Source organism: Ovis canadensis, chromosome 14 (genome assembly GCF_042477335.2).
Source record: "Ovis canadensis isolate MfBH-ARS-UI-01 breed Bighorn chromosome 14, ARS-UI_OviCan_v2, whole genome shotgun sequence".
Classification (NCBI taxonomy): domain Eukaryota; kingdom Metazoa; phylum Chordata; class Mammalia; order Artiodactyla; family Bovidae; genus Ovis; species Ovis canadensis.
In genome coordinates, this window is record NC_091258.1 from 24911133 (window position 1) to 24927881 (window position 16749).

Below are 16749 nucleotides of genomic sequence, written 5' to 3' on the forward strand. Positions count from 1 at the left end.
CCCCCACTGAGGGCCACATCCCAGCCCAGGACCTGAAGTCTGGTCCCTACCCCCTGCAGGGACCCTCCAGTACCTCCCGAGGACTCCCTGTCACAGAAGGATGGAGCGGGAGCCTGCAGGAGGGGAATCAGGGCTGGCGGGCATGTTGTACATGGGCAAGAAGCCGTCAGGGTGACTCCCAGATGTTAGGCTGGGGAGATGGGGGGAGCATTTGTCCCCCAATAACGAGCTTCCTGTGGGCCCCGTTGGTCTGAGGGGCCCCTGGGATGTCCAGACAGTGAATGGAAAGGTCCAGAGCAGAAGAAAGAGGTCTGGGCTGCCTCGACCAACACCTACAACGCCCCTCAATGATTCTGCATCCTGGAACTTTCCCCCTGCTGGCCCTGCCCCTCTCCTAGCCCTCCTTGCCCAGCCCCTAGCAGGTGGGACTACCTAGCTCACCACCTGTGTTGTGGTAACAGGCCCTCAGGGTGGACAGCAAACCCCCCGACCCCGCCCCATGCATGCCTGGCACCGTCCTGCAGGGCCCCTTACCTCTGACCCTGCACGGCCTGGAGTGCATCCTCTGAGAGGTGCAACAGAGGCGTTGGGGGGGGGGGCACTACAACGTCCCCCCCCAACACTCAGCTCCAGGGGAAGAAAGGACTGGAGGAGCACTCAGAGTCAGAGCACACACTTACACGGCGCCTGCTGTGTCTTGGTGCTGCCTTTAGTGGAGTGCCCCCTCCCAGTCCAGGGCAGCACCGCCGGGGTCTCAGGGTCTGCCCTGTCTCAGGCCTCACTCCACCTCCCCCCGGGCGTCCCCCCGCCCCTTAAGAGCTGGAGGGAGAGAGCCACCCGCTTACCTTTCAGGCAGGTCAGCTTCAGCCCCATGTCGGCGCCTCTGCAGCCTGGGGAGAGAGGAGAGGCTTGTTTGTATCGGCCACGCGTGGCCAGGCCCCCACCCGGCCTGATGGGTGCACAACAGGAAGCAGCAGCAGAGAGAAACCGCGGCCGAGGTCACGGCGCCTGCTGGCTACATCTGGGCTGAATTTGCTGTGTGCTGGTGGAAAAAACTTTCAGGCATCTCAAAGCTGAACACACTGGAGGGAGGCCCAGTGCGGCGGCCAAGGAGTGCAGGAGAGGTCTGGCCAGGGGTATGGGGCAGAACCCGAAGCACCTGCCCTGCCTTTGAGGGGCCACCGTGTGGCTGTTTCAGGGATGAGAGGGCCCCAGGTGGGGCTGCAGGGTGGCCCTGAGCCCCGTGATGGGTGTGGTGTGCCTTCTGTTCAAACGAGGCCTCCTCTCCTAAAATGCAAATTCTTTTGCGTCCTAACGGCTGAAAGGAGCCCAGTCCCCAGTCCGTGGGGGTTAAAATCTCCCACCATCTCCCTGCAAGGCGGGTGTTCTGAGGAGCTGCTGGAGAAACAGGCAGCGGCTCACAGTCTCCTGACATTTGACTCTGTTACAACCCTAGGAGGTGCTATCACTGTCCCCACTTTATGGATGAGAAAATCAAGGCTCAGAGAGGTGGTGGTGGCTCCCTGAGGCTACACAGCTTACTAGGAGTGGAGTTGGGGTTCCAACCTAGGACTGCCCTGACCCCCACGAGGGCCCCCCTCAGGGGTCTGTGAAGCTCTGCAGGGGGGTGCTCGGGGCTCTGAGAAGCTGAGGATGGGGACTCCTGCACTCGCAGGGAGACACCAGGGGCCGGGGGGTGGCTGTGAGCAGCACCCTACAGGTCTCCGCCACCCCTGCGGTGCAAGCCTGGATGGGAGGCTGGGATCTGAGATAGGCACCCTGACGGCTGACTCTGGCTTGGCCAACTGTCCATGGCTGCCCCCACCCATCCTCCTGTCTCCTCCTCCCTCATTGCTTGGGTCCGGGCCTCCCAGCCCCCTTCCCTACTTTCCTCAATATACTTCTTACACATTTCCCATCCTGGCATCTGATCTTGGGAGACCAGACACAGGTGGATATAAGGCCGAATGGGACCCTGCACCTGAGTAAGGGTGCAGTAGTGCCGTCTGAGGCCAGGAGGCCAGAGGAAGGTTCCGGTCCCAGCCTGGGAGGCCTGGGGACCATGGCCCCAAAGACAGGAGCCAGCCAAGCGGGAAACCCCCAGGCTGAAGGAACAGAATGTGCAAAGGCCCAGAGGACATGCGAGGACCAGAGGAACAGGCCACAGAAGGGCCCAGGCTGAGCCGCACTGTGGGGTCTCTGGAGGCTGGTTACATAGTGCAGGGGTTTTCCTGAGCACATGTAGTAGCTTCTGCATTCTAGCGGGCTGTGCAGGCCAGTCCCCCTCCAGGCCTTGCTCATAGCAGCCTCGGCACCCCCAGGAGCTCATTAACAGTGCGTCCTCTCAGCCCCACCTGGGTGCACTGAGCTGGAATCGATGTTGTAACAAGGCCCCATGGGACTCAGATGCTCAGCTCCGGGTCAGAAACCGTGGAGTCTGAGCACTGGAGAAGGCGGGGCAGCCAGGGTGCAGGGGAGAAGCTGCTGGAAGCTGGGGTGATGTACAAGCTGGTGAGATGGTAGGACCCCAGGAGGGGTCAGTCTGGAGGAGTGGCCAGGGCAAAGGCTTCAATTTTAGCCAGGCTGGACTTGTGGGCGGGCAGGGGATTGACTGGGGAGGAAGAGGGCAAGAGGGACAGTCAGACACGGATGGGAACAGAGTCAGGACGGCTGCGTGTAAAGGACGCTTCCTACTTGGAGCAGGCCCAGAGCTGGGAATCAGAGCCTGGCAGGAGGTCCCTCTCCCAAAGGCTCCCCATTGGCCTGGGCTGCAGTCTGGACTGGGCTTATCCAAAGCTCTGGAGGTAGGGGCGGGGCGATTCTAATGGGTGGGATGAGCTGCCAGGAGTGTGTACCCTTCCTTGGGTGGGGGTGTGCGGTGCTGGAGGAAGGGAGAGCCCCAGAGAAGGCCTGTGGGGTAGGGATGGGCGCCTCTCTCGAGCACCCACTCTGTGCCCAGCGCCCTCCAGAGTGCCTCCATTCACGGCTGTTTAAGCCTCACGACAGCTTGGTGACACTGGAGCCGTTCCGACCCCCACTTTGCTAATGGGGAAACTGAGGCACCAGGAAGTTAGTTAACCTGCAGAAGGGTTGTATGGGGAGCAGGTGGTGGGGTAGGGATTCCAAGCCTACGCTTTCAACCCCAGAGCTCCCCTCCCGTCTGTCTCATGGGCCTCTTGCCCAGGGGTCTGTGGCCCTGAGGTCAGGACCACAGCAACCTCCCAGGGCCCCCGCTGGCCACAGCACATCTCAGCCATGCAGTGAACTCTGATCTCACAGTCCACGCTCTTCTGTTCTGTCTGGGGTACACGCTGGCCACCGCCCAACCCAACAGCTTACACGACACATCCCACCCTAGGGCTACACGACAGTGATCCACACTGAAGTCCACACTGACGAAGCGACGGCAGGACGCTGCCGTAAAGCCCAACAGAGAAACAGCAGCAGAGGCGTGGAGGGTGCGGGGCGCTGCCTTGTCTGCTGCTGACGCTGGGACACGGGCGTTCACGACATGCTTCTGTCTCTAGTTTGAAAACTAGTAAAATGGTCAAAAGAAAGACACTTGTCCAGGAGGTGACAGCATGGGGCTGTGGTCGAGTTTTGTGATTCTGATCGCTGGGCTGCATTTTGTAAGAGGTGGTCCCAGCTCTGAGGACACACACACTGGGGTGTTTAGGGTCCCGGGCCATCATTTCTGCAGATTCACTCTCAGAGTCTGGCCAGAAATCCACACCAATGAAGCAACTGTGGCTACACGCTCACTTCCGGTGAAGGATATACGTTAGCTCCTACTGTTCTAGGAACTTTTCTGAAACTGGAAACTATTCAAGGGAAGCATTCAGCAAGGTAAAGCAGAGAGCAGTTATTTACCCAGACTCCACAGAACACCCCCCGCCCCCTGCCCCGGCAGAGCCAGAATGCAGTGGGAACATCACGTCCAACTCCCCTACCCCGTCTCCGGTGTGGCTGGAGGGGTGGCCAGGGGCGGCGGCTCTGGCTGGGGGAAGGCGCTCTGGTTCCCTGCTCCTCCCAGAAAACTGTCCTGAATGGATAGGTTTTGTCGCTAAAGCTGTCCTGTGACTTGAGAAATACCTATCTCCAAACATTCAGGGAAAAAAGGAAGGAAGGTAAGGAGTGAGGAGGAGCTTGCAGCCTGGATCCAGTGGACACCAGGGGACGGGGAGCTGTGCGAGGGTCAGGCAAATGTCACGTGGTGAGGTCAGGGCTAGGTGGAATGATTCTATTTCTGGTTTCTAAAACTTCCAAACGCAGTTTTCACCAACCGACCTTTCTCATCCCCATGCACGTTGCTGTAACGCCCCACAAGGGCAGGAGGAATGAAGTGGCCTTGGGAGGGGCTGAGAGGAACCAGGAGTCTGTACAGGCTGTGTGACCTTTGGCCAAGTCCTTTTCCTCTCTGAGCCTGAGACGCTGATGCTTCACCGCCCTCCTTCCCCACCCCCGCCCCTCCGGCTCCAAGTCCTCAGTTATAGAACAGGCATCCTGACCCAGCCTCCAGGACAGGGCCTGGAGCCATCGTCACCATCATCATCATCTGTCAGCGTCATGGTGTCACCCTTCAGCAGCCTGTGGGGACGCTGTGTGGGAGCCTGCCATGCGGTCCCCAAGTCCGAGGTGTAGCCAGTTACAGCAGAAGGAAGAGGCACTCCCCAGGGTGGTTTATGTAGGACTGTGGACAGCGCCCCACCCACTCCACTCCCTCAGTGATTGGGGCTGCCCCCAGCAGAGATGGCAGGTGCCTTTGCGGGAGACGGTCCTGATAGACGGGATGTTTATCTGTCCAAATGGAAGCCATACAGACATCTGACTGTGGGGAGCGGGCTATGTCCCCCTAAACTTCATCCTCACCACTGACACAGATGTCAAGCTAATGCTTTCAAGAGGCTGAGTTCATTACAAAAATTCCTAAACCTGACAACACCCAGCGAGATAACATCATCGCATCTGTGACTTACAGATGAAGGAGTGGAGCTCTGGGCGGTCCGGTAGCAGCTCTGGGAGGCCAGAGCTCAAAGCCAGGTCAGTTGCACCCCATGGCTTCTATGTCTATCATTCTACACGCTGAGGTCTATTCCCGGAGAGATTCCATGGGAGGGGGCCCCCTAGCTTGGCAAGAAGGTAGGCAAGCCGTCAGGCCCAAGAGAACCGCGTTTAGGTATAAATGTACTCTCTTTTTCACACATTCGCAGGAGTGTGAAAAACCACCCTTTCATATCGAATCAGGTTCTGTTTATGTTCCCTTCAAAATATCAGGCTGTTAATTATTTGCACAACAGCTTGAGTTAAAACAGGTCCTTTCTTGCACTTGGGCATAAGAATCTTCCTACTGCCAAACGGCCGTGACAGAACCCTCTCTGGTGACACGGATGGGCAGTGAGAGATAAAAACTTACTTCCTCCTGCAGGGGTCTGCCTCTCCCCTGAGCAGTGGCCAGAGAGATGGATGTCGGCCACTTTGCACACCAAATGGCCCCTCATGGCCCCTCTGAAGCCTGGGCAGCTCCAGGGCAGAGGACACCCTTGGCCAAAATGTCTGTTCCTATCTTTATAGCTGCCTTGCAGATAAGAGCCCCAAACTATCAGCCCGCAGCAGGGAAGTGCTCGCCAGCCCGCTCCCTGCAGTTCCTGATGCAAAGAGAACAGTAAACTAACGTGTTCTCTGCACAAAGTGTAAAGTAATAAAGACGTAGCACTGCCTGTGGAACACATCAGAACCACTCAGGGCACAAGGGATCTGCTATTAGCTTTCCTTCGGTTTCTGCTTTTGGGGATCACGGAGGTTGGGCTGTAGGGGATGAAGTAAACCCCTCCAGGGATGAATCAGATCTCTGGAACTGGGAGCGGTCAGAGAAATAAACTGCCAAATAAAATACAGGATGCCCAGCTCCTGTACGGGACAGACTCCTGCTGAACATTCTCCATCATTTTTCTGCAGTTCACATGGAACGGGGCAGCCGTTATTTTTATTTGCTAAACCTAGCAACCCTACATGGAGGTGGCCACCTGGGCTTCCCAGATGAGGCCCATGGAGGCCTAGACAGGGAGTCAGTGAAAGGCAGAGTCAGGCTAACAGCCTGATCACGGTCTCTAGAGTCACCTCCCAGACGGAATCGGAAGAGCCCCGTGGAGCTCGTGACTTGACAGGGACACAGAGCCTTCACTCCCTTAACCAAGACCTCGCAGGAGGACGGAGGAGAGGGCAAGGGTGGAGACTCATAGCTGAAGAATGTGACAGTTTGCCTAGGTGGGTGGACCCACCAGACCAGATGGAATCAGGTTCCCCTCCCAGCTGGGGGAGCCCGGGACCAGCTCTTGGGCAGGTCCCCTGACTGCAAACACAGGGAAGGCCTGCTGACAGACTGGCCAAGGGGGCTCCCAGCAGGCCTAAGACACATCATGGTTTCCTTCTTTTTTTTTTAAAAAAAGAGGTACTTTCCTTTCGCAACAGGATTAGAATTCCTACAATAGCAGCCAAAGGGACTGCGCTGGGAACAGATGCTACAAGCGTTAACATGCCTCCCTTTCTAGTACACAGAATACAAACATGAGCCTCTCCTGGGCTTTAGGCCACAGACCCGCAGGGGGCACTTGCCTGGCCCACAGCTGCTCACCCACAGGAAGAGAAAGATGATGGGCTTGGGGGGGAAGGCAAGGTGCCCACTAAAGCCTGCACCCGCCTTGCTGTCACGGGGCACGGTCTTGGGCTTCCCGGGGTCAAGCTGTGGTCTTCCAGTGACTGGCCATGTGAATGTGAGCATGATACCTGGCCCTCTGAGCCTGAGGTCAAACTCAACACGTACAATGTGCGCAACTTTCCATATGTTACACATCAGTAAAAATGTTTAAAAATAAGGGGTATTCTACAGAAGTTAGGCTAACAGTTAACTAATCATGGGGCTAATTAGAAAACAAGTCATCCTTTTTACAGCAGCCTTGAAGTTAGGAGTCGCAAACTATTAGCCCTTAGCTTTCCTGCTGGCCAGCTCATCCCCTTCAGGTTTGCAGCGCAAACAGAAAACTAAACTGCTTTCTCTGCACCCAAATAAAAAGTAACCACAGTGTGGCACTGTCTGTGGGACACACACAATCCCCTACAGGCTCGGACGGGAGGCTATGGCTGCGTCGGCTATGAGTGGGCTCCTGGGTGCACACATTACTGTAAATATACAACACATTATTTTCACCGGGGAAGGTCTGCCTACACTGTTTGATTCTACACTCTGAGGGCTAGGGTTCAAGGCTAGGCCTCGCCACTTACCCGCCCGCCCCTGTGTGTGACCTTGGATCAGTCACTTGATCTTTACGAGCCTCTGTGCCCTCATCTGTAAAACAGGGATGACAACAGTATTAGGTGAGAGAAGGAAAACGGAAAATGCAGGTGATGGGTACCAGCACGCAGGGCTCAGTCAACATGAAGCGGTGCTGCTCTCCTTCCAGGGCCATGGAGGGGAAGTTCCAGAGGTGATCTCAACCCGGGGCTCAGGGCCCACCCAGGGCAACCCACCTGCCAAGGGAAAGGCTTCCAGGGAGAGGAGATTAGGCTGGCGGAGCTTTCCACCTCCTTGGGGCCTGCAGAGGGATTAAGTCTTTCCATAAATACACCGACTCCCTCCTATCCAGGGTGGGGACAGGGAGCCCATGGTGGGTGTGGCCTGCACAGGTAAGGTGCTGCTTTCTGGAGTTGACCCAGCCTGGGACAGCGGCTGCCCCCCAGCACCCCTGGGGGCGCTGCAGGAAGCCCCCCCGCCCCCAGCCTGCCAATCCAGATGCGCCTCCGAGATCCTCAGTTTTCTCATCTGTAAGATGGGGTGTTTGTTTCACAAAAGCTGCACCAATTACAGGAGGGCCCTCACCAGGCTGCCTTCCCTGCCTCTTCCTCCTCGTTCTCAGGAGGCTAAGGAGGCTCAGCCAGCACCGACTTTTCGGATTCCACCGCGGCCTAACAGCCCGGGTAGGTCTGAGAGAGGCCCCTTCTGCCTTGACCCCGCCCACCAAGGGGGGGGCGCCGAGCCAGACTGTGGGTCCACCTGAGTAAGGAGTGCCTCCCCCCAGTTCCGCTGAGCTCAGCGGGCCAGGCAAGGGGCGAGCGCGTTCACAGTGGTCGCCCTTTGCGGTTGCAAACCTGCTTTGATGCCCTGGGAGCGAAGGGGGCCCCTAAGTGAGGCGGTTCATAAATAATACATTCTGAAATACTCGATAGAGGGGAAATGGTTCCTCTCCAGGCCTCCTGCCCCCACCCCCCGGCCGGGCTCCTCTCCAGCTTTCAGGAATGGCGGTCTGGCCCATTCCCCAGGAACTCGTGACCGCGTGGGGTGGCAGGTGGAGACTGGGGGGCCGGCGGCTTCCACGGGCGGGGACACACCTCCCCACGCGCCCGCTGTAAGTTGCAACATGGCCAGAGGGGGCCCAACTTTCCCCAAACCTGCGTCTCCGCAGAAAAGTCTGCAAGAACTAGCGGGGGGGGGGACGCTCGAGCCCGCGAGGGTCCCCTACCGCACCCCACCCCGGGGTGGGGGCCCGTCCTCCTCAGGGATGGCCCTCCCGCGGCGGGAGCTGTTGGGGCGTGGACGCTCCTCGGCGGGGCTGCGGCTTTGGGAAACAGCTGTATCTTCCAGAAGGGAAGGGAGGGGTGGAGTGGGGTGGGCAGCGCCGGGCACACCGGGGCGCGCGGCGCGGGGCACTTACCACTTCCTGATGGGCTCACTGTGGGGCCCGCCCGGGCGCCCGTAGCGGCGACGGCCGGGCTCGAGGGGCCGCGGCGACAAGTCTACAAGAGAGAGCAGCGGGGGTCATGGCCCGAGCCGGGCAGTGCGCTGGGGCCCCGCTCCGCCCCGACCGGCGATCCCGGCACCCGCTGCCGCCGCCGCCGCGCGCACGCCTCCCGCGTCCCCTCCCCGGACCCCGGGGGCGGTGCCGACTGCAGCCCCGCCCCGCCCGCGGGCGCCGGATCGCACCGGCCCGGCGCTGGGGCGGAGCGGGGCCGCCCGCCGCCTCCCTGGGGAGTGAGCCGGGGGCGCGCCCAGCGCCCGCGCCTCCGGCGTCGCGGACTCACTCCGCTCTCCTTAGCCGCCTCTCGCCCGACCGGTGGGGGCGGCTGAAGGGGGATCCCGGGGAAAGTTCGGGCCGCGGGACTCTCCCCGAGGCTGGGTGCCAGGCCCCCTGCGGCTGTGCATCCCCAGCCCTGGGTGGTGGAAGTGGGACCTTGGAGTTCCCCCACACCTAATGGCCGTGCTTGAGTGAGCCCCACCGCCGAGCCGCGAAGGGGAGGGGGGAGAATGGAGGCTCCACCATCTCCCCGCCAGCCCCGGGCCCTGGGGACGTGCTAGCCACGCGCCCCTCCCCCACTCCCACCCATCTAGTCGCTGGCCTCCGGGGCTTCGGATGACCCGCGTGATCAAAGGGACAGCTGCCCCGCTGTTAGCGTTTGGCCCTCTGGCTCTCCGCACATGCTTCTGCACCCCACTTGTGGGACTGAGCTAGCAGTGTGGCCGGCTGGGGGTGGCAGGTTTTTTGAGGATGCCCAGCTGATAGGAATTGCCCAGTTCCCTGCCTGTGGATGCACGGGCCTTGTACCCAGATGGGTTTCTCCGGAAGCCTCCCACAGACAGGAGGCCTCCACAGGCTCCTACCGTGCCAGGAGGGACAAAGCCACCCCCACCAAGTGTTTTTCACGTCATTGTCACCAGCCTGTCGGGCCGGCTCTGTCTAATGATCGAAAGGTCTCCACGCCCTGTGGTCTGTGTCCTTCTGGGAACAGAGGAAGGGAAACTGAGCCTCTGAGCAGGACAATGACAGGCCTTCAGTGGACGCAGGACATTGAGTTGGCACTCCAGCTGTGTTCTCTTTTGAGTCATTCCTAAAAATATTGCAAAATGTTGGGTACCCGGACCATATCCAGTCCCAAATGATAGGACATGTATCATGCCTCCCCATAAACAGAGGAAGGTGGGGGAGGATGGCCCCCACCCCAGCCTCGGGAGGGAAGGTGGGCTGCGAGGGTCCTGTGCCCTTGTTCCTCCCTGGGGAGCTGTGGGACAGCCCTGCTCCCCATCGTCTCCTGAGATGGTGGCAACAAAGGAGCGGGGAACCCCTAGGGGAGGCAGGCACCCACATTCTTCACACAGAAGCAAGGACAAGGCTGAAAAGCCTTGAGGAGGCCAAAAGCTGGTTGTGAGACCCGCTTTCTCTGTGCCCCGGTTTCCACAAGGAGAAATGGAGAGCCATTCATTTCTACAAACACGTTTTGAGCACCGGCTCTGTGTTGGGCACTGGGTACTGCAGTGAACGGGGTAACTGTGCAGGTGGCCGGAGGTCTCCACTGGTTCGGGACAGCCCTGCTCTCTCCATTTCCCAGGAGTGAGGCCTGAGGCAGAGGGAAGGACAGAGGTCACCCAGCAGGTGAGAGGTGCATTCCTGCCCCAACCAGAGATGGGAGCGGCCAGTCTCCCGGGAGAGTTTAGCCTCACGCAGCACCGGGGGAGGGGACGCAGGGCTAATGAAAGGAGGCCCAGGGGGATGCATTTCATCAACTGTAAGGGGCTGAGATGAGGAATGGAAAGAATCCAGTTTAATTTTCTTCCTTCCCCAGGAGGCCTCTGCCCCTTGAGACCGGTGAGGTTGGTGCTCCAGTATCAGAGTTTCTCAATGTCAGCCCTTTGATGTTCCGGGCTGGTTAACTCTGTGCCATGGGGGCTGCAGGATGTCCTGGCCGCCATCCACTAAATGCTAGTAGCATAGCCCCCTGCCCAAGTGGTGACAACCAAAAGCATCTCCAGACATTGCCAGGGGACACCCCGGGGGCACAACTGCTAGTGAGAACCCCTAAGAGTATTCCAGGGATTCCTAACCCTGGCAGCAGGCCAGGATCCCCAAGGCGGGGTGGGGTGGGTGGAGCTTAACTGATACATAAATAAATACAAATGAATGAAACAAACACTCAGGTCCTGGTTCACCCCAGGGATCCTGACCTAATTGGTCCAGGTAGGGCCCAGGTGGGGGTGTTTTGTAAAAACTCCCAGGTGACGGTAATTGACTGATACCATAGAGCAGCTGTCCCTAACCTTTTTGGCATCAGGAACTGGTTTTGTGGAAGGCAATTTTTCCACGGACGGGGGTGGGGATGGTTTCAGGATGATTCAAGGGCACGATATTTATTGTGCAACTTTATTTCCATTATTATTATTATTATGTTAGCCCCACCTCAGATTATCAGGCATTAGATCCCAGAGGTTGGGGGCCCCTGCAGTAGAGAATCTCCACTTGAGCATCCAAGCCCACTTGGAAGGACAGACATTTCAGACAGAGATGAACCTACTCCAAATCTGTGCAAAGCCTGGATGGGTCCTGATGTGAACAAGCCAACTAGAAAAAGATATTTGCAAGATAATAAAAATTGAACACAGTCTGTGTGTTAGATAATATTAAGAAATTGCTGCCAATATTAAGAGATGTGATAGTGGTATCATTGTGTTTTTAAAGCCCTTATCTGTTAGTGATCCGTGTGAAAAAGTATTTGTGAATGAATTAGTATAAAGATGAGGTTTTTCAAAGACAAGGGAAATAACGGGAATTCGCCAGCTGTCCAGCGGTTAGGGCTCTGCACTTGCACCATGGGTTCGGTCCTTGGTCTGGGCACTAAGATACCACAAGCCTCGAGGTACGGCCAAAAAAAAAAAAAACAAAGACAAGGAAAATAAAAAGGTGGCAGAGTGAGGACGGGAGGGGCTGGTGGAGATGAAAACAATGGAAAATGTTGCTAATTGTTGAAGCTAAGTGATGCGTACGTGAAGGCTTATTATGCTATTCTACTTTTGTATGTGTTTGAAATTTTCAAAGATAAAGTGAGCTTTTGTTTTTTAAAAGAAAGAGCACCCACTTGGACATCATTTTCTTGGCAACCAGGTAAAGTGCCAAGGAAGCTGGTCTGGTTTTCTGCTCAGGGAAAAGGGGCCAGCTGTGTAGAATGGCTCCTCCTCATGAGATCTTTCCACCTCCCTTGTCCAGTTAGCTCTTCCAGACTCCCAAGGCTCTGAGCAGGTGTCCGTCTGCCAAGTGCACTGTGGGCTGCTGTGGGTTGGTGGATGCAATGACCAGGTAGCCCTGGCAGGGAAGCTCCCAAGGGCAGGGACCAGTCTGCCCTGCCAGCCTCACTTCCTCGGCCTGGGGCAGGGCCCAGCTCAGGTCAGGGACTCCAGACACACTCATGGAACGCATCAGGAGTTGGGAGAACCGATGAAGAACTGAAAGTCCTCAGACAATTTCTGGGGAAGGGGGACCATACGCATTCCTAAAGGGAGCCATCTGCCCAAATGCCAAGCCCGCGGAGCTGCTGGGGAGGGAGTGACTCGGAGAGGTTGCCAGAGCAGGGTGGGGGTGGTTCTGTCTGCACAGCCTCGCCCGCCTATGCCCTTTCTAGCTGTCAGCAAAGGGTGGTGTGGGGGACAATGATGGTGGAGGTGGCGTGGGGCCCACGCCAGGGAGGGGACCAGAGGAGGAGGCAAGGCGAGAAGACAGTGGTTGCTCCGAATACCTCCTACGCCTGGAAGGACATGGGGTAGCCCAGGGCTCAGCGGGGGTCTTCAGCCCAGGACACCTGTGGACAGGGTGCTTGGGAGCCTCCAGCCAGGGCAGCAGGTGGGAGAGAGGGCACCCTGCAGACTGGCCTCCTAGCAGCCCATGAGCGGGTCTGAGAAGCCAGGCCTTCCTCGTCACCATGGTGTGACCTCCCCTCACCGCTAGAGCACCACTAGTCACATGCTGTGTTGGAGGGTTTGGGGCCCAGAGGGTCTCCACAAGCTGTCAAGGAGGCGGGGGAGCAGTGCTGCTTGGGGAGGGGAGAGACTGTTCCATTCACAACCCCCCAGTCCTCACCAGGAGCTAATTTCCTGCTTGAAGCATGTCTGTGGAATTCAGTTTTGTATTCAACAATCGTTTGTTGATCACAATGGGAAGTTAAAGACGGCTGCAAGATCTTCCTCCCCCCTGCCCCCACCCCCCACACACACTGAAGGGTGACATTGATTCCCCCTCCTTAACTCTGTGGCCCTGAGATTGCACTGCCAGAGGAGGACGAGAGAAGCGATGTGATACCTGTCCTGGCACTCAGCCTGGGTGGCTTCTTCCTTCATCCGGGAAGACTTGCTCTCAGGAAGGCTCCCTCTCTGAACCCCACCACCATGCTGAGACACCCAAGCCACAGGGCCAGCCCGGGTGTAGACCGCCTGGGTGTAGACCATCTGGCAGAGCTCCAGCCGAGCTCCCAGCCGATGCCCAGCCCCCAGTACCTGCCATGTGGGCCAGGCCAGACATCCAACCCAGTCAAGTCCCCACCTGGTCACAGCAGCCCCAGCTGGTGTCATGAGCTGCCCAGGAACCACCTGGCCGAGCCCTGGCAGCCCACAGAGTTGGGAGAAAATATACAAAGGTGGCTCTCTTAAGCCACTGCTGTTTTCAGTCTGGAGATGTTTGTTACGTGGCAGTTACATAGCAGTAGGTAACTGTGGAGAAGGCAATGGCACCCTACTCCAGTACTCCTGCCTGGAAAATCTCATGGACGGAGGAGCCTAGTGCGCTGCAGTCCATGGGGTCGCTAAGAGTTGGACACGGTAAAGCTCAGCATTCAGAATAGAAAGATAATGGCATCCGGTCCCATCACTTCATGGGAAATAGATGGGGAAACAGTGGAAACAGTGTCAGACTTTATTTTGGGGGGCTCCAAAATCACTGCAGATGGTGATTGCAGCCATGTAATTAAAAGACACTTACTCCTTGGAAGAAAAGTTATGACCAACCTAGATAGTATATTCAAAAGCAGAGACATTACTTTGCCGACTAAGGTCCGTCTAGTCAAGGCTATGGTTTTTCCTGTGGTCATGTATGGATGTGAGAGTTGGACTGTGAAGAAGGCTGAGCACCGAAGAATTGATGCTTTTGAACTGTGGTGTTGGAGAAGACTCTTGAGAGTCCCTTGGACTGCAAGGAGATCCAACCAGTCCATTCTGAAGGAGATCAGCCCTGGGATTTCTTTGGAAGGAATGATGCTAAAGCGGAAACTCCAGTACTTTGGCCACCTGATGCAAAGAGTTGACTCATTGGAAAAGACTCTGATGCTGGGAGGGATTGGAGGCAGGAGGAGAAGGGGACGACAGAGGATGAGATGGCTGGGTGGCATCACCAACTCGATGGACTTGAGTCTGAGTGAACTCCAGGAGTTGGTGACGGACAGGGAGGCCTGGCGTGCTGCGATTCATGGGGTCGCAAAGAGTCAGACACGACTGAGCGACTGAACGGAACTGAACTGAGCGACTTCACTTTCACTTTTCACTTTCATGTATTGCAGAAGGAAATGGCAGCCTACTCCAGTGTTCTTGCCTGGAGAATCCCAGGGACAGCGGAGCCTGGGGGCTGCATAGTCCAGTCTATGGGGTCGCATAGAGTCGGACACAACTGAAGCGACTTAGCAGCAGTAGCAGCAGCAGGTGACTGAGCCAGGCTCCTAGTAAGTGTCAAGCAGATAAGTGATCTGATTGCAACTTTAATTTCCTGAATTAGATTTATAAACTTCTCCAAGTGTCCAAAAAAGCAGAGAACACGAGAAAATGTACATATATAACTTGCTACATTTGCTTGAGGTTTTTAACCACCCTCCCCCCACCCTAAGAATTTGTTGTTTCAGACAGTGGAAGATCTGGATGTAACTCCTCCATCCCATTCTCTCCCCCACCTCCTGATGTTGGGGTTGGCCCTCCCCGCCATGCTGTTTCTGTTCTGCTATCTCCCTGTGCACCCACAGACGGTCTGCAGTCTTGGTTAATCTCCAAGGCCATCTTGCCAGGTAGTAAGTACTGCAGTCCCATTGTACAGATGAGGAAACCGAGGCTCAGAGAGGTGAAATGGCCTGGACCGAGGACGTCTGGCTGCCAAGGGGCCTTCCTCACCAGGACCCACCAGGAGCCCCAGTGCAAAGCGGGTGGTTCCTCTCTTTCTGGGGAAACTTCTGTGCACATGCGTGTGCCCACACTTGTACTGTGGGATTTGGGAATGGCATGATAGGATATGTGGAATGTACTCAGTGGATGGGAGAACAGATGAGAGTGGCCCTGCAGTGACCACTGTTGGATCTGGGTGACAGGTAAGTGGGGACTGGTTGTGTTATTCTCTCTCCATGTGTGTTTCAAAATTCCCTAAGTCCCAAAAGAAACACAGGCCCTGGGGAGACAGCTCCCAGGTAAGGAGGACATGGGCCATGCAGGCGGGGACACCCTGGTCTTTAGGCCTATCTGCCCAAGAAGATCACCACAGCCCCACAGACTTGCTTTGTAACTCCAGAGGTCGTCAGAAGGGGCCTGGGGCTTAACCCCAACCTGGAAGAGGCTGAGATACCCCCGTCCACACCCCAGGCTGAGCCTGGCCCTCCTTGGGGCTCCCCGATGCCTGGGGTCCCCCAGTGTCCCGCTGGCCACACTGTGTCTTAGCAGCTTTGATTCCCCCCAGGGCAGAGGGCTTGGCTTTGGGGCAGTGTGATGAGTCCCTCATCCTGCTGGCCAGTGCCTGGCCGTGCTGGTTTGGTGACCCTGGGGACACTGTTGGCCTAGACTTGCTGGGTTGGGGGAGGGAGCCTCAGCCTGCCTCTGGGAGCAGCCTTCGGGTGGCGAGGCAGCAATCCTGGATCCCTCAAGTGGGGCAATGCCTCTGTGAGCCCCTCACAGGCTGTGGGACCTTAAACAAGCCACTCAGCTTTCCTGAGTCTCTGTTTTTCACCCTCAAATGGGGTGAGTAGCACCTGCTCCGACGGCTGCAATAAGGATGCAAAGTGAGGATGAATGTAAATTCCCCGAAAGACCCACAGTCTGTAAGTGAGTTTGGTTTCGAGGTAGTTGGGCACCAGGCACGGTTTCAAGCACAACTTTGAGCAGCCTTCTGAGGTAGGTACCAAAGTGCCCCCTTTGTGCAGACGAGGTGACTGATGCCCAGAGAGGTGCTGTTGCCTGCCCAGGTCTTGGGCTGGTGACAGAGCCTGGTTTCTGCACTGTGCCGGGCCCCAGAGCAGTGTCTACCGATAGAGGCAGAGTCGCAAAAGCCGATGGCCACTTCATTAAAATAAAAAACTTCAAAAGACACCTTTAAGGAAATGGAATGTGAGGAGAACATATTTGCATTTGCATGGGACTGAATACACAAAGGACTCTCAGAAATCAACAAGAGGGCAAATAACCTAATTAACAACTGACATTGAAATTTTAAAAAGTTTTAAAAAGACTAGAATAGATATTTCACCAAAGAAGATATAAAAATGGCCAAGACACACATGACGAGAAGCTCAATCTCATTAGTCTTAAGGGAAATGCAAGTCAAAACCACAATGAGATACCACTTCTCATGTACTCAGATGGCTCTAATCAAACAAAATAAGGTAAAAAGAAGATAGCAAATGTTGGTGAGGATGTGGAGAAACTCTTAAATTATTGCCGGGAGTGTAAAGTGATGCTGCCACTTTGGAATTCAGTTTGGCAGATTCTTAGAAAGACGAACATTCATTCACCAGCCCATCACTTCCCCTTTGAGGTCTCTACCCAAGAGAATTGCAGCCATGAAATTAAAAGACACTTGCTCCTCGGAAGAGAAGCAATGACAAACTAGACAGAGGATTAAAAAGCAGGGACATTACTTAGCCTACAAAGGTTTGTCTAGTCAAAGCTGTGTTTTTTCCTGAAGTCACGTATGGATGTGA

At 56.4% G+C, this 16749-nt stretch overlaps 1 protein-coding gene across 6 annotated transcripts in view; it reads right to left on the reverse strand.

The window, feature by feature from the left end:
* The window catches only part of C14H16orf74 (chromosome 14 C16orf74 homolog), a 29368-nt gene extending 20403 nt beyond the window's left edge, over nt 1-8965 (reverse strand). Inside the window, exons 1-3 of one of the 6 annotated variants that reach the window (XM_069549685.1) lie at nt 8706-8965; nt 7279-7342; nt 846-890 (exon numbers count right to left, since the gene is read on the reverse strand). Coding sequence is in view for 2 of the 6 variants with exons in the window: in XM_069549682.1 (XP_069405783.1) it covers nt 846-873 (28 nt within the window). In the remaining 4 variants the exon portion in view is untranslated. The remainder of the gene's footprint in view (nt 1-845; nt 891-7278; nt 7343-8705) is intronic. The other 5 variants (XM_069549682.1, XM_069549686.1, XM_069549681.1 and 2 more) reach the window with 5 other exon arrangements.
* Nucleotides 8966-16749: the final 7784 nt, after the last annotated feature.